Raw genomic sequence first — 27,023 nt, forward strand, 5'->3', positions numbered from 1 at the left:
AATCAAAACCCTCTCACACAAACAAAGTTTGTTTATACCCATCCCAACCAGTTAATTAATAATTCCTTGGAAAGTGTTCAATTGATCTGTCAGGTAGTTCCATCTTTGTATCTCAAATACATCAACTGCTTCATCAGAAACATTTTATTATTTCTAGTCTTACGAGCATACAACGCCTCAAGTTTTTTCCAAAGTGTGCATGCATGTGTCTCACCATCAATATGATTCAAAACATTACCTACCCACTACTTAAGATATCCACAAACTTGTCTGTGCAACAAAGTCCATTCTTCATCATCAGATTTATTTTTTGGCCTCTTAGAAGCAAACACAGGTAAATGGAATTGTTTCACATAAAGTAAGTCTTCCATTTTACCTTTCCATATATAATAATTTGAACCATTCAGAGACACCATTCTACTTATATTAAGCCTCCATAATTTAACACAAGATATTTAACAAAATAATAATCACTTAAGGACACTCGATCGAACCTTGCTCTGTTACCACTTTGGTGGGAGAAACAACAATACTCAAACTCTCTCTTTGTGTGAATCTATAGGAAATTATAAAAAAAAAAGTAATATTATGCAAAATGTATATATACAAACACCACAAGCACAAGACACACAATTTTATGTGGAAAACCTTCTTGGTGTGAGAAAGGAAAAACTACAAGACCGTAGTCCACTCAAACAATTTCACTGTCAACAATTATGAGAATACACGAGTTTTATCTAGTCTCAACTAGAGACATACAATCAGCAATTAACTTCAAGAAATACAATTCCTGGACTTAAATCAACTTCTACAAGAATTAAAGAAAAATCTCACCAAAATAGAGGTTACTGTCCACGGGCTAAAAAACCGACACCGAACGCTCAGAATCAAATCTCCACCGTTCATAATGAAGATTCACATGTCATGAACATTCTTGTAAAACTTTAACTCAATCGAACCACAAACGCTCTTTGATTAAAGCACTTAATCAAGACTGGACAAAAAATTTCAAACACTCTCTTTTCTTTCTCTCTCTCTCCCTCTATGTGGTGGCAGCTCTCTTTCTTATTTTTCTGATTGTTTACCTCCCTTTGCAGCAGTAAAGGATAGGGTTATTAACCCTATTCTCCTAAATTGGCCTCTCCACACATGGGCAAAGCGTATTGGGCTACTTTGGGCCATCCTCACTTAAGAGGGAAACCAACCCAACACATAACTTCTAAAAACAACACTTATTAGTCTCCACCAAACCAAATGATTTACTATCTACATATTTACATAGAAGTTAAATTTCATTGATTTCATTATTTTTAAGAATATTTTTTCAAGTTTTAAAAGAGAATATATTTTTAATCCATAAAACAATTTTTAGTATCAATAATTTCACATAATATAAATTTAATTAAATGTAATAATTTTTATATTTGATCATTCTTTCAAGAGATGAGAATATTTACGTTTATAAAGTGATTTACACTGTCTATACTATTATATATAGAGCTCAATTAAGAAACAAGCATGAAAAGATTTCAAAATTTTAACAAATTGGAGATCAAGAGATGTGAAATGAAGATCAATAAAATTATAACTGAAAGCATGGATCTCAAGTTCCAAATTTGGATGTGAAATTTGAATTAAACTTTATCCTATACCTTACTCAAATTTACACAAATTTAAATTGAAGATTTTAATTCTAAATTTCAAATATAAGATAATAAATTATTAAAATCTTAAGGGCGTCAATTACCAAAACAGTACCCTCCTCATGGCAACTGGCGGATGGTACGGGCGCATGGGCTCCAATGAAGCTCCCCCAAAAGGTCAACTTCGGCTTAAATGGGTTGGTGGGTGGATCTGGGTCAGCTCTCGCAACTAACATATGGATCCATAGAATTAAAAAGGGTCTATCTGCCTACATACAGGGGAATCTGCATGGCACAATCAATCCCTCAATTGAACTGCCGCCAAAATGGAATTTCTGGGCCTATGTATCCAACAGCAATTAGGGCTGTCAAAATGCCAGTTCAAATCAACTCGACAGACCAAATCAAATCATTTCAGTTTAAACTGTTCAGGTTTGAATTGAAATGGTTCGGTTCAGTTTAAGTTTTTGAAGCTGAATTCAATTTATATCGGCTTCGCACCCCAAAAACCAAATCAACCAAAAAAAACATAATTTTTGCAAAAGTTGAATGAAAAAAAAAAAAAAAGAGGATTGCATACAGATTAATTTGGTATTAATATAGAATTCTTGTAGTTTTTTGGGTTTCTGTATTAACATAGGATTCTTGTAGTTGTAACTATTTTATAACAGGAAATTTTTTTAAGAGAGGAAAAAAACATAAATTTTGGTTGGTTTGATTTTCATCATTGCCGTGTCCAATTTTCATCATTTGCCCGACCAACTAGTTCGATCATTCAGTTTCTAATGAGAGTTTGGTTTTACATTTTTACAAGGCCAATAAAATTTCAGCTCTCGATATTTTAACCAAAACCAAACCTACGATTGCAGTCCTAACTATAATAAACCCAAGAGTGTGAGAACAGAACTGTGTAGTTTCATGTTTTCAAATGCCTCCGAGGAGTTGGTGAAAGTGATACAAAAGCACGTATATAGAGAAGTGTATGATAGATTTGATACGTTTCCTCTTGATTGCTCAGTGGATTGAAATGCTGCTGAATGGCTGTGCTGGCTGTGTTTGCTTACAAATGGTGGCATGACTGATTGTTGGATGATAAGCTCTGCCGTTTTAACTGGCAATACTGAATTGTGGAGTTTGACCAAATGCAGAGATTGGAGGAGGCATTTTGGTACTCCAGTTTTTGCATAGATTTGAGGTTTTGAGGGAGTTTCACCAGCAGTCCTTATGGTGGGAACTTGGTCAGAGGTGGGCAAACAAGTAGTCCTTTGATGATTAAATTTGTGCTGCAGTATTCAGTTGGGTTGACTAAAATATTTTTTAAAACATCAGTGAAGCTGAGTGTAGTTGGAACCACTGATTTTTGGAGAAGAATCAGACTAGTGCAGTTCTGGGTGTTGCTAGAGTTGTGCTGCAGCATCCTGAATGGCTTGGTTTGTCTTTGTAGTTCATTGCAGCTGCTGTAATTGGCTTCACTGAATGTTGGGGAAGTCTAAAAACAGAGATTCAAAGAAGCAATAAGGCTCTCCTGAGTTGACTTCTGATCTGATTTTGGCAAGTATGATCAATGCTGCTGGATTCAGATTAAAGAGCTTAGGCTTATACAGAGGGGATTAAATTTACTATGGTGGTAACGTGGTCAGAGACGGACTGTACTGAAGGTCTATGAAGATTAGAGTTATGCTGCAGTAGATGGCTGATACACCTTTGGTTTGACTTTGAATTTGACACCACTGAATGTTGGAGAAGACTAAAAACAGATGTTTGAAATAGCAGTTAGACTCTCCTGAGTTGAAATTGACTTCAGACCTGGTGTAGATGCAATATATCAAATAATGCAGAATTGAGAGTTGTTGCTGCACTGCCCTACTCAATGACATTATTATTGGGGGGTGTTGACGCATTTTGAATTTAAAAGGTATACACACTTCCAGATATAGGAGGAACTTGAAGAATGGATGATCACTACCTTGGGGATGTCTGCATGATCAAAAGGTACACTATTAGAGCAGCTTTTGTTAAATCAAAATGTGTCTTGATTTTTGAATGCTTTCAGTTGTTCTGAAACTTTATGATTCATGTTATGAAGATAGATAGATCTGATGATTGTACCTTTTCTGTTTGTGAGATGTATATCTGATTAACCTGGGTATGCTCAGTGTACTTGTACATATTCGATTTTGATCAATATATTTACCTTTACTGATAAAAAAAAAAAGTGTGAGAACAGAGGGAAATCCCAAAAAAAAATTGATATGAGCACAAATGCCCTACACTCCCTTTAAAGCTCCCTCCCACCAGCAAGAAAAGGTTTAGCCTTTACCCTCTAATAATACAGAATCTTACTAATTGGAAGGAAAATGTGGGCAGTCTAGTCACTTCTCGTCACATCGCGTAAAACAAGAATCGGCCCCTTCTGCTGCTGGCGGGCATATTGGGGACCATACGATGCCAGTTTCTACAGAGCTTTTGCATTGTGTGCATGAAAGAGTGATCCTTGGGATGGGCTGGTCAACCATACTCAAGATGGGTTTATATGACAATAATACCTCAATATGCCATTTTGCTGATACTCCTGGATGTGGCCAGACCTTGTAATGTTTGCTACTGGACACTGCAAGACAATTATGTAACCTATGATGAACTCTTCATGAGAGTAGGTCATTGAACCAAGCAGTGACATTGTGTGATGCTATGAGATCATCTTTTCTGACAAATTGTCATTCCATCTCCAATGGGTACCTAAGAAATCCAAATATAAGTCAACATCAACAAACCAGACCTATTTGAAAAAAAGAGCAAAGATCTCATGCACATACCATGCTAATGCTAACACGATTGTCCTCCATTAGTTTTTTATTGAAATTCCGTATGCTAAGGGTCTTTGTATCGTTCACCTAACCAAAGGAAACTGTTAAAAATAATCTATTGTCTCACACAAGCAAGCTTAAATATCACATACCAGTGGATCAGCAACTTTTCCATGCCAAAGGACATTATCAATTACAATGACACCTCCGACCCTCACCTGAATAAAGAAGCTAGAATAACTTATGCATCCTAACAAACCAATTAGCCAAGTGAATCTGCTTCTTTTAACAAAAGAACCAAAGAAACTACGCAAACTGATACATATATTGGCAGTTTAAGCCCATTATTTGGGCCTTACCAGTTTTAACAGCATTTCAAAATAGTCCTGATACATTCTCTTCTCGGCATCAATAAATGCAAAATCATAGCTGCATTAGAGAGATATTTGGAGAATGTTACTGTCCAAAGCAGCCTAGCAAACTACAGCAGTTGCAGTAAACATACTGGAACCAGAAGGGAAAAAAGGAGAAGGTTGGCGAAATGAAATTACTACAGGTACAATGCAATTATCAGAAGAAACCTAGATGACAAATTAACAAAATGAGTCATTCTCGATTAACCACTACCTGATGAATATAAACACTGTAAATGTATTCCATCCACATGTATCCTCTTTCGTATGTGGACCACATAAATGAACAAATTACATAACTAGATTCAGATTCTTATATCAACATACCTGCAAGCTTCCCCATTGAGAATCAGGCATTTTAATGTATCTGCTGCTAGTCCATGTTTCACATCCACCTAATGTAAAATAAATTGTCTGAGCTAAACAAATCACTAAATGAAGTAGGACTATCACATGTATGCATAGATGGGATCATGGCATATTGGCTTATATACAACACCACAGCGACCACACCACCAAGCCTTGAGAACCACTAGATGCGTCCACTATATAAATCTTTTTCTGCCATTCTGCATGGTCTAGGCGATCTCACAAGTTGGAGTAATGTCAAATCATATTCGCTTATACACAAATAAATATTAAATTATAAATTCCAAAAGAAAAAGGACCAACCAATGAAATACTTGGGTAAAAAATAAGCAAATTGAAGGCAGACAAATGTTCGCTCGATTATTATTTGCTACAACCAAGAAAACAAAAAAAAAAAGGAAAAAAAAAATGCAAGAGTAAGGAACTACAATCGACCACTGCAAAACCAGTCCCTTCAGGATACTACATTAGAAGAGAGGGGGATCACCTTGTGAGAAACGCCAGCTAGCTCATAATACTTTTTTGCAACCTCGAGAGATTGTTCATCTCTTTCGCAAGCAACCAAACAACCTGATTCTGGTAGGACTAAAGCAACAGCCAGTGATGAGTATCCCTAAAAATAATGGTGGCAATGATAAGAAACCGACAACCACAACCACCAACAGCTGTACTATTACTATCAGCAATTAAAACAGCATCTTAATACATGATTACGTAATTAGAACAGATTCTGTCTTCTATACAAACAAATGTATTCATACAACACCTCAGGAAAAGCAAAAGATAAAAATGTTGGTCGGCAACAAAAAATAATAAAATGGCAAGTAACATAGAAACTAGGACAAAAACTGGTTAGTCTAAACATATGCTAAAAGCTTAAGATGCTGAACTACGGATGACACTTTTGGTAGATGAAGTAGATCAAGAATAAAGAATATTATCAAAAAAAATTCATCTATTTTTTTCTATTGATAGAAAAAGAAGAAATATTATTAAAGAAAGAATGTATGAATTAGGAGAATAAGGAATCCTCCTACAAAAACCAGAAAAACTAAACAAGAAGATAATGTTCAATATGAAACAACCAATCTATCACATTGAACATCGGCAAAACACATTTTCAAGGGGTTTGGTAATGTAGACTTGAAGGGATTGATTTTGATTTTTGACAAACAAAACTTTGCTTTGTGTTCTTTAATGAAATGGTAAGTTTGAAAACTTTGTTGCATAATATTGGAACAATTAATGTTTATTTTACGTTAGTTGTATCTTTGATCATTATCTCGAGATATCTTAGGCTGAATACACTCTCTCTCCAATGTAAGGGAAAAAAGGTGTTACAAGATTTCTGTGCGGGAAGAAACTTAAAAATCTATTTCAAAATACTAAAGCAATCCTTTGAGGACTGGAAATAAATTGCATGGAAGAATCCTGATGAAATATCAAGGAGGCAGAGGGAGGAGGGAGCGGAAGAGGATAGATGGGGAAACCGCCCATAACTTCCAAATTTTTAAATTCATAAACTGTTGTTTTACAGGAACTCAACACTATAAATCCCTAATTTATAGGAATGACTAAAACACAATAAAATTACAAATACACTTTGTTTACAAACAAACCCACATATGCATAAGCCTAACACACACCTAAACTAAACACGCTTGGGTTTATGACCATAGTTATTAGAATCATACGATTCCCAATTCAAATCATACAATTCATATCGATTAAGATCAATTTTGATTCGAATCTCATACCTGAATCACAGAAGAGCATGAATTGTAGGGAATCAAATGATTTAGGTGGGTGAATCACAGAATCAAACCAAATCATACAATTCTGTTCTATCAGGCCATGTTCTGTTCCAGGTGCGTCCAACTGCTTTTAAACCCAAAAACTTATTAACCCTTTTTTTTTTGGTGACACAATTACACTCTGAAAACCATTTATGTAAGTTCTGTCTTGGAAAATAGCAACAACTCTTGGTCTCTCATTCTGCCTCTTTCCCTCCCTCTCTCTTTCTGCATTCTGCGACTCTGCTGTCTGCCAGCTGCCATTGAGAAAGTTAGAAGATATATTGGACAAGAAACCAAAGTGAAGAAGAAAACCAGAGGTCCAGAATTGATGTACTGTAAGTCGGTGACCTGGTTCCCTTCTCGACATGTAAAGTTCGATTTTTTAATTAGTTTTTTTATTAAACTTTAATCAGTTTTCTAACATACTTATTCTTCTTGTTTTAGTTGTTAGAGAAAGCCCATGAATTAAAAATGTTTTTTTTTTTTTATCAAACACTGTAAAGTTTGAATTTTTATTATTTTTTTGTTGATTCATTCTCATGGTTTTAAATCGCGGTAGCGGGTAGCGTAACGTAACGGTAACAGGTGTAACGGGAAGCAGGAGTAGCAGATGTTACATAACGGGAAGCGGGTGTAACGGCCGTGAATTTTTTTGAAGCACGCACAACCTTGTGCATATTAGCGTACTTGTATGTTTTAAGCTTTCGGCCATTCTTGGAAAGGGTTTTAGTGTATTTTGGACCCTTTAGTTCGAGTAACTAAGTTATTTGGTAAGGGCAATAAGTTTACATTTGTTTTAAACCATCATTGATAGAAAATTACGTGTGTGCGCGTATTTATACTTCTCATTGTTCTTATCTGTGATAAATTCTTATGTGTGCTAAATGAATTAATAAAATAAAATACATTATACACTCCATTAATCTATTAGACACATAAGACATACGAATAATATAAATATAAAATAGCTAGAAAAGAAAGAAGGTTGAAGTTGAAAAATAAAGAACATAAATATCACATTACTAATATTATTAAAAAAAAAAAAAATTCCTAACAAGTTAGTATTTTGAAATTGTTAATTAATGCATCTAGTGTAAGTATTTAAAGAAAAAGTAAATTTTGTATCATTGTTATCCTCATTATAATCTTTTATCCCTCTTGCCACTTGGTATATTGAGAATGATATATGAAAGAGAGAGAAAATGTGAGAAGAAAAAGTAAAAAATAAAATATTTTTTTGGTGTAACAGTCCTGTAGCGATTACGTAGCGGCCTTTACGTAACAGTCACAGCCCGTAATGGCCGCTACGGCCATGATTTTTCTTCCCACCAATTTCGCAGTGTGTAACGATATCGGTAACCCAAAAACCTTTACGTAACGGTCGTGACCTTTATTTAAAACCATCATTCTCTTAAAAACCATCAAGTTTTTCAGTTGTATATCAATTTTTTTCTTGATCCCTCCCCTTATTTATTTTTAAAGAAAGCACATACATTTTTTTTTATTTTAAATTATGTTACACACTTAAGCTTACTCTATATTCCATAAACATAAATTTAAATTTTTTGCAATTTTTCTTCAGTCCCTAACTTATTCTTTATGAGTATCCTAAACTTTTAGACTTAGTGCTTTATTATTATATTATTGCATCAAGTCATCCACTATTCAACTATCAACAAGTATTAAGCAATATAAGTATCAACTATAATTAAACATTTAAACTTTGTACTTTGTTTTTGACGTTTTGTTCAATTGTTTCTTACTTTTTTATTCTTTTGAGCTTTGAATATGTTATTCATGTTTCATCTGTAGGTCGAAAACTGAAGTATGGTTGATTTGAGTGTTGAATAGTAGGAACATAGCTTCCAGTTGAAGTGTTAAGCCTAAGAAAGAAGTTCCAACACAAAGAGTGAAGATCCTATATGGGAGCATTGTCTCAAATTAATAATAATAGAATACACTTGAAGTGCAATTATTGCGGGCTTGAAAGATGAGTTGACATAATTTGAATTAAGCATCATCTTGCTGGATCAAGTAATATAGCTCCTTGCAAGAAATTGTTAGCCCCAAGGTTTGCAACTTGGTTTTGATGATGTTGTAAAGTAAGAGATGGAGAGAAGAAGAGAAGGAGAGAAGAGAAGAGATGAAGAGAATGAGAGAAAAAAAAAAAAGAAAATACTGAGTAACAGTTTCCTGGAGTCTACGTATGGCTCATGATCTGCCCTCTTATGTAGTAATAATAATAATAATAATAATAAAGTCTTGTGGACCAAAATATCCCCATTAACACAACCTAATTATTAAAATAACATATTCTCTTCTAACACTCCCCGTCAAGCTGAGGTGTACTAAAATCACCTAATCCCAGCTTGTAACAACCATTAGACAAGGCGGGCTTACATGAAGGCTTCGTAAAAACATCGCCCAACTGATAGACAGATTTCACAAAGGGAGTCCTCACGACCTTCTCCAACATAGCATCCCTCACAAAATGACAGTCAACATCTATGTTCCTTGTCCTCTCATGAAACACTGGATTGCTAGCAATATAAATGACAGCTTGATTATCACAAAACACATATATTGGCTTCGTTACCAAGAATCCCATCTGATTTACCATTTTAGAGATTGAGATTCTAGTCTCCAGAAGATCAATGGCTGAAGAGATTCAAAATGGATGGGTTGACATAAGAGACTTTAGCCACATAAGCTCACTCACAACATGAGCCATAGCTCGATATTCCGCTTCAGCACTAGATCTTGATATAGTAGTTTGTTTCCTGCTGCACCAAGTAACAAGATTACCTCACACAAAGGTACAACATTCAATAATAGACCTTCGATCATCAACGGATCTAGTCCAATTTGCATCAAAGTAACCTACAATCTCACAATTTCTATTACATTTATATATCAAACCTTTTCCAGGAGAGCCTTTGAGATACTGCAAAATCCAACAAACAGCATCCCAATGTGGTTGTTTGGAATTTTCCATAAACTGAATCACCACCCCTACTGCAAAAGATATGTCAAATCTAGTGATAGTGATAGTCAAGTAGATCAACTTGCCAACCAACTGCCTATATCAACGTTTGTCTTCAAAGTACGGTCCAACATCCCTAGACAACTTCACATTGGGATCAATAGGAGTGTCAACTGGTTTAGCTCCCTACAAACCAATCTCACTTAGCAAGTCCAACAGAAATTTTTGCTGAAAAATTCAACCCTTTCCTACACCGTTCAATCTCAGTACCAAGAAAGTAACGCAGAATACCCAAGTCCTTGATTTGAAATTTTGCTTGAAGCCACTGCTTAACGTCTACAAACCCACTATGGTTGCTGCCAGTGATGATGATATCATCAACATAAACTACTAGAGGTACCACACCTGTCTTTATTTTGCAGACAAATACCAAATGATCAAAGTAGCACTAGAAAAAGCCAAATGCAAAAACTACAACACTAAATTTGTCAAACTAGGCTTAAGGAGACTATTTAAGACCATAAATGGTCTTTGCAACCTACATATTTTACCATCCTCCCCATGAGCAACATGCTCAAGAGGTTGCTCCATGTATACCTCCTCTTGCAAATCTTCATATGAAATGGCATTCTTCACATCCAATTGATATAAGGGCCAATAAAAATTAACTGCCAGTACATACGAACAAAATTTAATTGAGCAACCGGAGAGGTGGTCAACTAGCAAACGGTGATGGTGTTTTAGAACACTTAAAAATCACATTTTTCCTCATTTCCTTTCTCTCTCTATCGCTTGAAACCCCTCCAGACCGTTCGTCTCTTTCTGATCCATGCCTCCAAAACCCTGGCAAAAAATGTTGAACATTTTCTTCTTGTGAAATTTTTAAAATTGACCATTCTTGAAATTGAACTTCTGAATCATGGTCTTTATTAGATTATTAAAATTCTTGAACAATTTTGGAATATCGAACACTTTGGTTTTGATGTTACATTGTGTTTCAAACTTGGATTGTGAGTCATTTTTTGCAAAACTCACAAACCCCCAACTTTTCCTTTTGATAATGACCAAGGGAGAGAAACATGTCTTTTTAAGCACAAGAATTTTAAAGTTGATAAGCCAATTTTTTGAAATGATCTTAATTGTGCAAAAGAATTGTCTCATATTAGCATATTGTCTTTAATTATGATCAACATTGAAAAATCATGTTTCTAAAATGTATTGAGCTTAATTGGTTTATATTGATGGCTTCACCCCTCAAATTTTGGTTTTGATGATAACAAACTATTTTGGACTAATAACCTTAGTGTTAAGTTGTGACAAGTTTGAAATGATTATATTTGGATAATTTGAGAAAGCCTCGAGACTTTTTCAAGACTTCTTATTATTTGTATTTATATCCTCTCAATTGTATTTCTAGGAGGCAATTTGTGTAAATCTCTTAGAATATCATGATCATGGCACAAAAGGACTCAAACAAAAAAAAAAAAAAAAATCACAAAAATGGAGACTATTACGGGCATTGAGACTATTACGGGCATTTAGTCTGGAGCAGTCAACCAACCCATAATGCCCAATCAACCAGCCTCGGCAAAAATCTTGGGACAGTCGACCAGGCCCAGTGAGTGGCCAGCTGGTCCTGCTTTTTCAAGACTCCAATGATCAATTCAAAACTCTAATGGCTAGTGCTAGGTTGATCAACCTCACCAGTGGACCAACTCCAGCAGGCATAAAACAGTTAATATACCCTATAAAGTCCAAGAAACAGCATAGAAGCTATCTATATTGAATTATCATTTTGCTTAAAAACACGCTCCTCTCTATCAAACTCTTTTTGTGCTCAAATTTGCTCATTCTTGAGAGAAGTCTCAAAACTCTTGTGCCATCTCTTTGTATATTCTTTGAGAGGTTACTTTAGTGCCATAATTTGTATATCTTACCTAGTAATGTTCATCTTCGTATTATTCAAATCTTTTGTAATTGGTGTCCTTGCCTCCATGGCTCCATCTAAGCTATAAGCATACTTAGTGCCCTCGCCTCTATTAAAGCAATGTTTTAAAAGGCAAAGGCTTAAGGCAAGGCACTCTAACCCTCGAGAGGAGAGGCGCACGCCTTAAGGCATTGGGGCATAAGCCTTTTGAGAATTTTATTTTTAGATAAAAATATGTAAATAAATTACATGTATTTTGCAAATAAATAAATAAAAACACAAATATAATGTAAACAAAAATCAAATATAATTTTCAAATTCTGTTGGACATTTAAAAATTGCAAACTTGAATTCATTACATGAATCATGTTAAGAGACAAAGTTAAAATTATTTTCAAGATCTAAGATACAGTTCTCAATTACTTTGGAAAGGTTGAGGTTCAAGAGTTTTAGAAATGAACTCGTATTATGGCATTCCCTTTATATATATGCAGAGTTAAAATTTTCTAGCCAAATCTAACTTGAGAATCACGCACCCAACATGTGTAAGCCTCAACTAAAAAGGTCAAAAAGGTGTCTTTTGTACTAACGCATAAGCCTTAGTGTGTAATGCATTAGCCTTTATGGGATTTGGCATTTTGGATGGAGCCTCAAGGTGTTTTAGGCATGCTTGCCTTAAGGTGAGCCTTGATTGAGCATTTTAAAACATTACATTAAAGGAAGGGAATTAGTGGAACCTCAAGGTGATTGGCCTTGAGAGAGTGGACGTACGCTACGATAGCCAAAGCACTATAAAAAGTGTTTGCATCTCTCTTCACTACTCTCTTTATATAATTTGCTTTAATATTTGTATGCTTTGCTTGCATTGTTTGAACTTTCTTTAAATTTGGTAATCAAGAACTTAGTTTAATTAAACCCAATTCACCCCCCTCCCCACCTTGGGTTGCCATTTGGGCGGTTAAAGAATAATTTATGAACAATTTGGAAGGAATAAAACCAAAAAAACAAAAAACAAAAAATTGTTGACAATGAAAAAGAATTTTATAAGGGAGAGATTGGAGAAGAACAAGCTCAGATCATGGGAGGACAAAGAAAAGGCAACATGGATGCTTTTCTAACTAAGGCCAAAGGACTTTAGGGGAAAGTATTTAAACAACAAACTTTGAATGCAGTGGTAAAAGATAGAGCTGATTCAAAGCATTTTGGTTTTCATATGGACATGTTTTACCATTCAACTTGGTTAAGAGTCCATTAGTTGCTTTGATGATGGAGATGGTTAGGGAGTATAGGAAAAATCAAAAGCTTCTAAGTTACCATGAGGCTAAAGTGACCATTTTGAAGAAAGAAGTTGATAGTGTCAAAGCATTAATGGACAAATATAAAAAAGAATGGGTAAAATGGTACGTACTTTGATGTCAAATGGATGGACTGCACAAAACAAAGGCATCTCGCAATTTTCTTGTAAATAGCCCTAGTGGCACGGTTTTTCTCAAGTCACTAGATACTTCAAGTGTGGTGAATGATGCTTATAAGTTGTATGAGTTACTTGACTCATTAGTGGAAGAGATTGGAGGGGAAAATGTGGTTCAAGTGGTGACAAATAGTGCTTCAGCTTATGTAGGTGCTAGTAAGTTATTAATGGAGAAGAGGAAGCATATATTGTGGTCTCCTTGTGTAGCCTATTGTATTGACTTAATATTGCATGACATTGAAGATTTTTCTATCTTTCATAATACAATTCAAGCTAAGGAGGTGTGTATCTTCATTAACCAACACATGGGTGCTTAACATGCATAGGGAATTTACTAAAAAGAAAGAATTGAAGAGAGGTGGGGTTACAAGGTTTGCTACATCTTTTCTCACTTCGAAATTTTTTTATGAAAACAAGCTTCCTCCTTGAGCCATGTTCACATTAGAAGAGTGGGTCGCCAGTCAAGTGTCACTATGCTTCGAAGTTGGAAGCTAAGAAAGTAGAGACCATATCATTGTGTGATGACAAATTTTGGAAAGCAAAAAAGTATTGTTTGAAGTGTGTGAACCCACTTGTGAAAGTTTTGAGGCTTCTTGATGGTGATGCGAAACCAGCAGTGGGGTATATGTAGTGAAGCCATGGATAGAGCAAAGGAACAAATTGCCCAAAATTATAATTATCAAAAGACCAAGTATGACCATATTTGGAACCTACTGATATGAGATGGGATTTGCAACTCAATAGGCCGCTTCAAGCTGCGGGATATTTCCTTAATCCAAGGTAAGTTGCATTGTCTAAAAACTGAATAAATTAGATATTATGCAAGCCCATTAAATATTCATTTATCTTTATTATTTCTTTTATTTGTATGTTCCAACACAGTGATGGTTTTAATGCCGGCTTGGAAGTCAACTTGGTCTATACAACATAACTAAAAAAATGTAACCGGATGTTGGAACAACGATCAAGACTGATTGTTATTTAGTCCTTTTCATATAGCAGTATCATTATGTGTTAGAGTTTTGTTAGTAATAAGTGTGAGTTAGTAAGGGTATTATGGTCATTAGTATTGTACTTGACACATATTATAAATAGAGGGAGAGGCCTATCATTAAGGTTAGGTCTTCCATTTTACCCAATTATTCAACATGGTATCAGAGCATGATTCTGAAACCTAAACCCTAATTGTTACCACCACCATCAAAACCGAAGCCTAAAACCCAAAATCTGCTGCATGTCTACTATCATAGAAGAATTTCCAGCAACGCTATAGCCCTAGAAACAGCCAGCAGCTGCCAGAAGTCAGACCAGTTTCTGGAAATTTCCTGGGCAACACTGCCAGATCTGGAACACAAAATCTACTATATATTTTGCAAAAACAACACCATAGTCACCCACAGACACTGCCAATCTGCCCCCCACTGAAATACCATCTCCAGGAAATGTCCCATGCGCCTTCACATGCCGGTCGAAGGCTGCCAGGCCCGACCCCATGCGCTGGAGTGTAAAGCTACTTTAAGGCATGTTTTTGACCTGAAATCACCTAGCAGTGATCCAATCCCTCTATTAACATGTTGAAGGAGTTTTTCATGATGTGTTTTGTCCAAAGATCTCACCTTATTTAATTGCTCATGGAATGGTTGTTTGACACTTCATGAAGCAGTTTATCAATGGTTATTGAGTTTACTAAATCTAAAACAGTGGGATTTGCTGTGTTTTTTGATTCAATGTTCTAATTTCTTCCATATACCAAAATATCAAGCTGTTGGGCATGTGTTTTGCTCAAAGATCCAATCTTTGTTTTGAACATGCACTCATGGTAATTCATTGGTTGTTGTTTGGTGTTAGTAAAAGTCATTGGTGACTCTCTTGGAGCAGTGGTAGTGTTCATAAGCCGTTTTTTGTGAGGCTGTGGCAATGTTATAAAAGTTTGTTAGTGGTTTGTCCATGGTAGTGTTATATAAGTTTGTTGCTTTCTTGGGGCTGCGTCTGCATTTCTTGGCGCTGTGGCAGCGTTGTAATGATTTATTTGTGACTTGTTCATGGTGGGTCACCTTGCTCGTGGTTGTTTCCATTGTTCCATCAATTAATCTTGTTCTCATTGGTCTGAGTTCGTGACTGTTGGGATGGATTTTGCAAATCCCAAAAGTATGGTTCCCTCGTTAGTCACTTGCTTGAGTGAACTGCGTACTGTGACTATACCAAAGGAGGAGTATTCAATGTTTTACATTATCAATCGTCTCAACAAACATCTTATCACATTGCATCTTTTACCCAAAAAGGTAATCCTATAGTCTGTATGTCATCTAGTATCTTTCCCACTAATCCTTGGGTTATCGATTTTGCAGCCACTGACCATGTAACAGGTGCAACCAACTTCTTTTCTAACTTCAATATCCTAAAAATCTCCTCAAGTTACCCTTGCTGATGGGTCCACTAGTGCAGTTAAGGGGATAGGAACAGTAAATACTATTCCTTCCATCTCTCTTTCTTCCGCTTCGTACATTCCTAAATCTCCTTTCAATGTCATGTCAGTTAGTAAGCTTACAAAGTCACTAAATTTTTCTGTCACTTTCTTTCCTGATTCTGTGGTTATTCAGGATCTAAATACGAGGAATACAAATGGCACAAGACGTGAGGCTCGTGGACTTTACTACTTTGAGTCACCTTCTCCTCCCATTGCCTACACAGTCGCAACTAGACCACTTCAAGTCCATTGTTGCCCTAGTCATCAGTCCTTGGACAAGTTGACACAGTTAGTTCCTACATTGAGTTCTGTGTCTTATCTTGAGTGTAAGTCTTGTCAATTGGGAAAACATCATCATGTTCCCTTTGCTTCCTGAATCGACAAACGGGTGATTAGTCCTTTCATGCTAGTCCATTACGATATTTGGGGTCCTAGTCAAGTCACATCGAAGTTAGGGTTTCAGCACTTTGTTACATTTGTTGATGACTACTTTTGGATGACTTGGTTATATTACCGTTCTGAGTTGTTTAATATCTTTTACGCCTTCTATTCCCAAATAAAGACTCAATTTGATATGCCAATCAGGATACTTCATAGTGATGATGCTAAGGAGTACTTCAGTACCCAATTCAATATCTATATAACTAATTCTGGTATGATCCATTAGTCCTATTGTGCCCACACTCCACAAAAAAATGGTGTTGCAGAGCATAAAAACAAACATTCTTAAAGTCACTCGTACCCTATTGTCTCGTATGAATGTCCCCAAAGTTTTTTGGAGTGAATCTGTGCTCACAGCTTGCTCCCTCATCAATAAAATGTCATCCTCTATCCTTGGTGGTAAAATGCCATGTTTAGTTATCTTCCCTAAGGCTCCTTTGTTCTTCCTTCCTCCTCGTATATTCAGCTATGTGTCCTTTGTCCATCAGTTAACTCTAGGAATGGATAAGCTAAGTTGGATCCCCATGCTATCAAATGTATTTTTCTAGGCTATTCCTATACTCAAAAGGGATATCGATGTTATAGTCCTACTTTACATCAATTTTTCGTCTTTACTGATGTCACCCTTTTTGGGTCTACACCATACTACTCTAATTCCTTGAGTTCTATTGACCTTGATGTGTCCCTTCCTCTACCTTACCTTCTAGATCCAAACCTATTATTTGTGCCCAATCTCCTACATCTTCATCCACTTTGAGTCCTCCTTGTCGCATGATCATCCCAATTTGCAACTACACACACAGCGACTCAAGAGAGGAGAGCCTCCTCCAGCTTCTACAACTATGCCTCCAGTTCCCTCTTCAGATGATCTTGTTTCCCATGATGTTGATCTTCCTATAGTTGTTCAGAAAGGTAAACCCACTTGTACCCAGCATCCGATCTCTAATTTTGTTTGTTATGATTTCTTGTCACCCTCGTATTATTATTTTGTTAGTACTCTATCTTTTGTTGCTCTTCCAAAATCTATTTTTCTGAAACCTTATCCCATTATGGGTGGACTACAATGGTTGAAGGATGTGTGCACTACATGATAATGATGCTAGGTATTTGGGGCCTCTTCTTCCTGATAAGTCTGTGGTTGGTAGTTGCTAGGTGTGCGATGTGAAAGTCAATCTTGATGGTTCTATGGCTCATTTGAAGGCCCGCCTTGTCGTTAAGGGATATACTCAGGTGTATGGTTTGATTATTCAAACACATTCTCTCCAATCGCTAAACTTGCCTCAGTAAGCTTGTTCATCTCTTTAGTCACCACTTGTCATTGGCCTCTACATCAGTTAGATGCAAAAAATAATTTCCTACATAGTGATCTTCATGAGGAGGTATATATGGAGCAACCACCTGAGTTTGTTGCTCAGGGGGAGTCAAGCTCAGTATGTCAACTTAAGAAATCATTATATGGATTAAAACAATCTCCACGAGCATGGTTTAGGCACTTTAGTGTTGTAGTACTTGAGTTTGGCCTCCGTCGGTGTGTAGTAGATCACTCTGTATTTTATCGTCATACTCCATCTGGTAGGACTTTGCTTATTGTGTATGTGGATAACATTGTGATAACTGGTGATGATGATCGAGGCATCTAGAACCTAAAGCTTTTCCTACAAAATACACTTCTGATATTTTGAAATTTTCGGAAAGACTTTCTAAGTATGAAAATACTATTTCGGTAGGTTTTATTTAGGATGAAAAGTTGCCAAAGATGAATTTCCAACCTCAAAAAAAATTTTATATTCTTCTATAATTTTTCCGAATTTTTATAACAAATTTTTATATTTTTCCCCCAAATTTGAAATAACAAAAAAATCCACAAAAATCATAAAATTTCAGAAAAATTACAGAAAATTCAGAGAAAATTAGGAAAAATTCTAAAAAATATTTTCGAATCAATTTTTACCTTTTTTTTAATTGTCCTTTTGTTATTTGATTAAAAATGTCTTTGAAGAATACGGAAAGTTACAAAAAATCAGAAAAATTACAAAAATCACTTAAAATTGTTTTTGCACTTAAAACAAATCACAAAATTCAAAAAACTCACGAGAAGATTCTAAAAGAGTTCTGACTTGATTTTTATTCAATTTTCTATGAATTTTCTATAATTTTTTTGAATTTTTTATGATTTTTGTGGATTTTTGTGATTTTTTTTTGTTATTTCAAAATTTGGGGAAAAATATAAAAATTTGTTATAAAATTCGGAAAAATTACAGAAGAATATAAAAATTTGGAAAAATTATTGACGCTTGGACTCAACTTTGAAAATACATGGCTTGTTTCACAACCCTGGATTAAGAAAAGAGATTAATTTTGCAACTAAAAGAAACCTCTACTTAAGTTATAAATGCTCAATTTAAAACTATAATCAAAAGGACTCAATTTTTGGAGATACTTAATTCACCATACTGGAAATAATTTTGAGGTCCTCATTGAAAGTGGCCGGTATTGGGACTCAATCTTAAAAACTCAGGACTCAGGGGATTTAATTTTGAAACCGGGACCTATTGAAGACTCAAAGTCAAATCTTATTACGCCGGGTCTTTCCTAGAAAATGGCCGATTTAAGTTGGCGTGTCTACACATACATCTAACACCAAAATCTGATGTTGCATGGTAGACTCTCTTGGCATGACTTTTTATTTTGTCAATTGATATCAATATCTCCATTGATATATCCTAACTTTGGACTCTCAATATATCAAATATTGATGTTCTAAACCTCATCCAAAGCTTTATTATTTCCTCTCAGAATCACCTTGCAAACCTTTCCCGGTTCCTTTTGCAAAGAGCTTGCACCCCCACAACTCCCAATCATATGCTTCATATCAGCAACCTCTATTTGTTGTGCTTCATTTACCCTCACCAATTTTGCAAAAGAAATGGTTCAAATATGCAGCTCAAACTGTTGCAACTAATGCAATTTACCTAATGAATGAATTTCAATGTGTAAAATAATGAAAAAACAGTATTTTGCAATGAGAAAGTTTTTTATTGTGTGCCATAAGAACAGCAAAGGTAAGAAAAACAGCAGAATAATAAATACTTACTGTATAAACACCAACTTCAATACATCGTTTTGCCCCAAGAATCTGGACAAGCATTGCCAGCAATTGTGCCTGATCAGGGGATACCTGTTAACAAGACATTTAGTTCTCAATTTTCATGCAGAACTTCAGTAAAGCCACAACTTGGGGCAAGCCCTACTTCTATTCATTTCTTGCCTTACAAACAAATTCTTTAAATTTCATATAATAAACAGCCAAAATTTTAACCTTCCCTACAGAAAGATATTCATCATTCCTCTCAAGTCACGACACTATTTGAATTTTAAAATACACAAACACTTTCAAATTCTGTAGAAAGATTACATTTTATGACCAAAATATATGTACCACCGCACATACAATAAGAAGGATTCATTGACAAACTTAAGTATTGAAATTGATAAATCCTCAAGACCCACCCTAATCCCCTTCACTGAGCCTCCATCCAACCCCGCAAACAATCATCCTTCACATCAAAATAAGCGTAAAAAGAAACAGAGAAAGCAAATCCCCTTGTCTAACACCTCTAGAGGCTTTAAACCAAATCTTAGGCTTCCCATTTGCAATAAACAGGATAACTGCTGAAGGGAAACAGCCCCTACTCAACCTCCTCCATCTTCTCCCAAAACCCTCTCTCTAGAACCTTACAAAGCAAGCACCATCAAACGTGATCATGCACCTCCAGAAAAAAAAAACAAAAAAAACTACACATTTTTTCATTTTTATGACAAAATATTAACTTCGCAAATATTTTGTTGAGAAAAATCAAATCCAAACTGCATGCCTGGAGACAACTATTTGAGAATATAATAGTTTGAACCGTTTGCATTGCTTTGCAACTACAAATTCAATGATGAGGCTTTGAACTCAGGCAGAAGCAGGGACTAAGCCTCCCAAATAGCAGAAGCCAAAGCTTCAGGAATTGAGAGAATGACTATGTACTGATTAACCAGGGTTTTTCTGGAAAACAGATTCACTTGGATGGTTGAACCAATGAAAGAAAAGGACCTGCAAACATCAGGAAAAGGCTGGATGGGGCTATTGACAATGAAGAATGGAGAATGTTTTTTTTCCTGAAGCTTGGATACTGCATATATCAAGAACATGCTCAGACTAAAGCACAACTCATTAATTTCATAGGAAACCTGCAAGCATCTCCCATTGCTAGGCGTTCTTGTTATAAAGCAGCCTGGCTTACGCATGACTCATGAGGACTTTGGGAATCTTTTTTGGGAAGCATGAAATCTATTGTGTCTAGAATTCAGATGCAATTAAAGTCCTCAGTGATACAGTCAATTTTCATTGTCAGATCATTGCCTTGATTATGTTGTGTTACCTCTACCGAAATTATAGTGTAGTGGAATGTAGAAAAAGCCTAATTGGTTCAAATTGGAGAGAGGCCTTCAACAAGGGTATTCGCTTTCCCATTCATTCACCCTGTGCATAGAAAACCTGTGACAACTAATTTCTTTGTAAGCCCAATTAAAATATACAAAGCAGAACCTCCTTTCAATTCACATGTTCTAGACAGATGACAATCCTATTTGCAAGAGCTTCACCATCCCAAATGAAAGTGACAATAGAAATCCTTGATTTATTTTTGAGGAACTCAGGGCAAAGTATTAATTTCTAGACTTCCAAATCTGGTTCTCTAACAACATGAATGGAGAAGGGCATAAAGATTTGCAGACTTCTCTAGAAATCCCCAAACCCATTATTTACGTGGTGATTTCTCTCATGCACACCAGAACAACAAAACAGACTTTTAAACCCATGGAGAAGGTACAAAATAATCTTCCAAGATGGAAAGTGAAAACACTCTACTTGTTAAAGCAGGAGGATTGCTAGTTGCACATGCAGGGCACTGTGGCATAGTATATCTGACCATCTCTCACTTGCCAACAAGACAAAATTGAGCATATGGTCAGGCTACTAGAGCCCCTCTGATGCCAACAAGACCATGGAAAGTCCAACTGATGACTTTGATTCTATGATTGTGATTGTGGACAGGTTTTCGAAGTAACACACATTCATCTTAGCATCAAAGTATCACTTGGTAAAGCAGACTGCACAATTAGTATTTAAACATATTGTGACGTATGGTGTTTTCCCCATTACAAGAAACTATTGGTCAGAACTCTTCAAAATCATTGGTTCAAGGTTTGACATCTCCTCAAGCCATCACCCAATTTCAATGGTCAAACAGAGAGATTCAGCAGCCTGCTCAAAGAGTATTTGCGCCATTTTGTCAGCATCAACCAAAATAAATGGCTGCAAGCCTGCAAGTACTCAACATGGCTTAGTTCTATTTCAATTTCAAAAGAGCTCCACCACCAACAACAGCACTGTTAAGCTTGTTACAAGCCAACATACACTCTAGCCCCCACACAGTGGGTCATCAATGCAAATAAAGGAATCCTCAAGCCTACATCCTAAACACACAATGCCTACAGATGTATAATGAAATGAAACACATTGCTTTGCTTTCCACCATGTTTGAGGCTTGTGAATGTAATATGTATTCATGTGCCACTCAATGGATCCGCCATTAACTTTTGGCTGACTAATTCAATCGTGTGTGCTACAACTAAGTGCCTCAAGCCCCTTTCAAGTCCCTGTCAAACCCCTTACACTAGAGGAAGTTTTGGGGCTGTGACATCTCCATATGGGAGTCAATTTTCTTTGACATTTTAATTCACACAAAAGTGACACATTAAATTTTAGTCATTTAATATAAGCTACTGCCACTACAGGCATACGAGTTATAAAGAAATCACAATCAAATGGATGGCACCAAGAACAAGGGGCCTTTACATGCAAAAGCAAAACTACTAACTACTTAAGCACCGTCAACACTAAAAGAGAATGAAAACTGCTGAAGCTAGTTAGATTGTTGAACGTAAACAACTTCATATAACGTGGCACACAGGCAGAATTGAAAATAGTGGGGGTGGGGGAAAAAAATCACAAATACCTGCATCTGACTACCTCGCATAGTAGCAGTCTCCTCTCGAAGTTGACGCAAAATCTGGAAAGCAGTCCAGGCAATGTAAGAAAAAAGATTTGATCAAGAAGACCCAGGCACGGACTCAGACAGATGACTGGAAATTGAAGGACTCACCTCAGGCTCTCGGACATTGGCGAGCACGTAATCATAAATTCGTGGAGTAACGACGATAACCTGCTTGTTACCATATTTGTCATCATTGGTGACAAAACACGCATCAGTGCAGCACCTTCTTTTGAGCTGGTCCAACTTCCATGCCCTAAATTTGGTTGAAGTGGCCGCAGAGAATACATGGAGGAGTCTCTCTGACCATCGCACGCATCGAGCTGGACGGTATCGGGGCAAGGGTGGGCGAAAGGTATGCACAGAGTATGCAGAACGAGGCAGCGCGGAGCCCGCCATGGAAGTAAAGCGAACGCAGCTACGCATTAATCCCCCACCCCCATCGCGTCATTATAATTGGTTTTAGGCCTTTAGGCTAATGCACAAAACAAAATTTAAATTCAAAAAGCAAGGGATATGCTAGAATTTTCAAAAGAATACAAAAAATATATATTTTGGTTTAAAGACCATAAAATCCGTATTGATCAATATAATATGATGAAATGAATTAATAATTCTTAATTCAAATTTAAGACTCATATCTTGGTTAAATAATCATCAATAAACGAAAATGCGATAAGGATCATATTATTTCTAAGTTTTCAAACTATAATTGCATTATTATAATGTCTATATTCAAAAACTATGTCAATAGTGTCTATAGAGTCTATAGGTTCAAGCAAAGAGAGTCTATAGTGTGGATTTTTTTTCCTAATTTAATTTTATTTTAATTACAAATATTTTTTAAAAAAAAATCAGGTGGAAGTTTATTTCCACAATTGATGCGTCTCAAAAAACGCTAGGACATTGGATGGTCTAGCTTTTATTAATGTTTAACGAGAGCTCAGCCGCTAACGTGTGGCAGCCATAAAACGCTACTTGGAGTAGCGTTTTTTTTACTCTGATATTTCTTTTCTTCCTCCTTCTCTCTCTGCAATTAGCAGAGGAGGCCGAGCCAAGAGAGAAGAGAACAGAGAGGAGATATCTGGGCGCAATCTGACATTATAGGTGAACGTTGGGTTCAAATTGTACAATCCGAATGTTCAGTCACCAAGTACAATTCGAACGTTAAGAAAGTAGTATATAAAGAAGGGAGGTGAGGTATGTTTCCTATACTAAACCCTATTATTGTTTTGCTGAGATTCTAAAATTGGAGTTGAAATTTGTGTTAGTTTGTAGTAGAAATTAGTTTTTAATATGTTGAATTTGATTATATTGAAGTAAATTTGGTAATTTGAAGCATCTATTTAGGAACCCCCAGTTTGAGGTTAGGGTTTTTTCATATCTGAATTTTTGCATATTAAATTTATTTGAATAAATGATGAGTGCATATGAAATTTTGTGTTTGATGGCATGAAATTATACTACATGATTTGTATTCTTTTTTTTATCTTTTTTTTATCAATGAGTTCATTACTGACTTCAAAAATTAGTTGACATTTCTGTATCCATTATAGTAGTATTAAATACTATCTAAATTCAATTACAATTCATTTGCTTGTTTTTTAAATATCAAACATAGTGGATGAACTCTCCATGTATTGATAATGATAACAAAATGGCGACATTTTTTCCCATTATTACCACTAAATGTAAGTTAATAACTCCCTTAAAAGTGAATGCAGGCTTTACTTGGCATTCCCCCTCCCACTAATTCTAATAATTTTGCATATGATAACTTCAAGCAAGTAAATTTTGCTGGACTTCGATGCTCAAGAACCTTTCTTCCCATTATGGATAGGAGGGTCCTTTTACATTTTTGTAATATATGGTACACAACATACACAATATGCACATATAGCACGCACACGTCCAACACACATGCGTACTCACTCACACATTCAAGCATCCTCGTATTGTGTTTTGTATTATTATTGTATTTTTTAATTTTTGTTTAACATTCTGTTTTAGAGGCATATTTAGTCCAGTATAGTTTTTTGGGTAGTTGTCATTTTCATTTCGTCTCTATCGTAGGTGTTTTATGCTAGCATGTATTTTTATTAGGTATTGTGATGTTTTTATCATTATGTGATATTTTAGTATTTTAATTATGATCTTTGTTATGATTATATCGTTCTTGTTATGGTTCATATTATGTTCAGTTCTATTATTCTGTTTGGTTTATGGTTATGTATTGTGACAGTTTGGCAATTTAGTTCATTAATGCACCTTGTGTTATTATGTTTAGTATGCATTGTGGTATTCATGTTTTAGTTATTATGTTTATATTATCTATACATCGTGGTGTTTATTATGTATGTATATATGTGTATAACTGCACGGTCACGTGGCCTCACCTGAAAGGTTGCACATGTCCGATGCGATAGTCTTGACCAGATTTTAAATAGGTTACCCCCCTTTTGAACTGATTCTTCTCCAAACCAATTTGGGTCCCTTGAACTGCTATGGAACCGATTTAATTTTTTATTTGTATTATCAATAATTCACAATAAATCCAAAAAATCAAGAAAAATTGGAAAAATTCTAAAAATGTCTTCAAGCTTGTTTTCATTGCTTTCTCATCTTAAAATAATTTTTATGTTAAAAATAAATTAAAAAAAGTCAAAAAATGCTAAAAATTTAGAAAACTCAAAAAAATTCTAAAAATATTTTTAGGACTTGATTTTCATTATTTTACTTTAATTATCTTTCTATTATTTCAAATTTCAGGAATATATTAACAAAATTACAAAAATTCACAAAAAATGTTTTTGCACTTAGAAAAATCATAAAAATCATAAAAAAACCAAAAAAAAATATTTTTGAGATCCCGAGAAATTGTTTTCATCCCAAACGAGTCCAAACCTCATGGACTACTATTTTTCCCATTTAGGAAAATTCTATAAAAATTTAGAAATTTTCCGAGAGTGTATTTTTCTAACTACTTTCTCAATTTTTCGATCCTGATAATTTAAAAAGGGAGGCATGAGCTCTTCGGAGTACGATATGCTCCAACTCTGAAGGAATACTTATATAGTATTTTATTTTGTGCATCTCTTTATACCTTTTAATAGGGAGTAATTTTATAAGACTTATTAAATTTATTTTGGGATAATTTTTGATTAATTAGGTACCATTCGTGAAAACGGGCGTGTAGGGGGTGCTAATACCTTCCCCTCGCATAACCAAACTCTTGAACCCGACTCTAGTAACGCAGACTGATTCTACCCTTAATTGGATAATAATCATGTGTTCTAACCACATTAAAAGGTTAGTGGCGACTCCATACACTTTGTTTTCTACAAAAATCACATTTTTTTAAATCCACACACTTCATTTCATTTTTAGCACTCCTAAGTTTGCGTCCAAGAACGTCACGACAACTTGGTGACTCCGCTCGGGATGATGAGAGCCAAGTCAATGATTAATCGAAGATAATCCTTGAATTCAAATTCCATAAGCCTTCTAAGTACTCCCTTTCATTTTGGGTAATTTGAATACACACATATGTTATGAATAATGGAGTAATATAGAATTAACTGTAAATACCTTGCTTACTTTGAGAAAAAGCATGTGATTACTTGTGAATATGTTAAGCATGTGATTTGTTGTGGGTACTTTGTTAAGCATGTATTTAATTTTGAATAATGTGTTTGAATAAATATGTGGATGAATGTGGGGCAGAGGGATCAGGTTAAAATTGAACTCACACACTTTCACAACTCTACACCCGGGCTTTCCCTTTTGGGATTAGATAGGAGTGTAATAGTGTTTGTCCCTTCGAAACAGAGTTTGATGGGACCGGCGAACCACTCCCTCGGTGCGAACTTTATCCGGACCTCTGTGAGGGAGGATGAAGTTTCAATCTGGGAACCTTTTGTCGGTAGGGATTAGAGTTTAACCACACATAATTATCTAAGATCCCCTCCCTTGGGTGGAGTCTCAAAAAAACCTTGTCAAATGGATATACCTACGTCAAGTCGAGACAGGAGCCTTATCCTTCTCCACATGACTTGACTCGGTCTTTTGTATGTATGTTTTTGAAATACTTTGTGTTGAGCCATACATTTCACATCCGTATCTTTGATTAAGTGTGAATAGTTGAGTAAGTAGGTGAATTATGAATATTTGTTTCTATATCGTGGAATAAGCATGTAAGTATCTTTGGTTAATTATAAATGTTTATCTTAATAAATGTGGGTCTCTTGGGAGTAGATCAGGCTTGAGAATGCACACACACTTTCACAGTTCTATAACCGGACTTTCCCTGCTAGGATTTGATAGGAGTGTAATAGCGTCAGTCCCTTCATGGCAGAGCTTGATGGTACCCGCGAACCACTTTGCTCAGTGCGAGCTTTGTCCGAACCCCAATGGGAAAAGATTGAAGTTCAATCTGGGAACCTTTTGTTAATAGGGATTAAAGCCTAACTACACATGTTTTTCCAAAATCCTTCGCTTAGGATAGAGCCACAGAAAATCATGTATACAAACCTACTCCGGGGTTAGGACAAAAGCCACATCTTTCTCCACATGTTGTAATCCATGTCTATTGTATATATGTTTGAA

General features: G+C 35.6%; 1 protein-coding gene across 2 annotated transcripts; it reads right to left on the minus strand.

Annotated features, from left to right (window-relative positions):
* Positions 1-2,538: 2,538 nt before the first annotated feature.
* LOC131158251 (uncharacterized) lies at positions 2,539-22,937 on the minus strand. 2 transcript variants are annotated; one of them, XR_009137435.1, is made up of 11 exons: positions 22,530-22,894; positions 22,383-22,436; positions 19,412-19,495; positions 5,720-5,845; positions 5,191-5,258; positions 4,810-4,879; positions 4,603-4,668; positions 4,460-4,537; positions 3,987-4,382; positions 3,753-3,842; positions 2,539-3,620 (listed from the first exon to the last, which is right to left on the minus strand). XR_009137435.1 is itself a non-coding variant. In XM_058112989.1 (9 exons), the coding sequence occupies exons 1-9, from the start codon at positions 22,842-22,844 to the stop codon at positions 4,341-4,343; spliced, it is 903 nt and encodes a 300-aa protein (XP_057968972.1). In that variant the 5' UTR covers positions 22,845-22,937; the 3' UTR covers positions 3,819-4,340. The 2 variants fall into 2 exon arrangements, 1 of the variants encoding a protein (XP_057968972.1); XM_058112989.1 differs by lacking the exon at positions 2,539-3,620 and having other exon boundaries at positions 3,819-4,382; positions 22,530-22,937.
* Positions 22,938-27,023: the final 4,086 nt, after the last annotated feature.

The sequence above is a fragment of the Malania oleifera genome, chromosome 6 (genome assembly GCF_029873635.1).
Source record: "Malania oleifera isolate guangnan ecotype guangnan chromosome 6, ASM2987363v1, whole genome shotgun sequence".
Taxonomy (NCBI): domain Eukaryota; kingdom Viridiplantae; phylum Streptophyta; class Magnoliopsida; order Santalales; family Ximeniaceae; genus Malania; species Malania oleifera.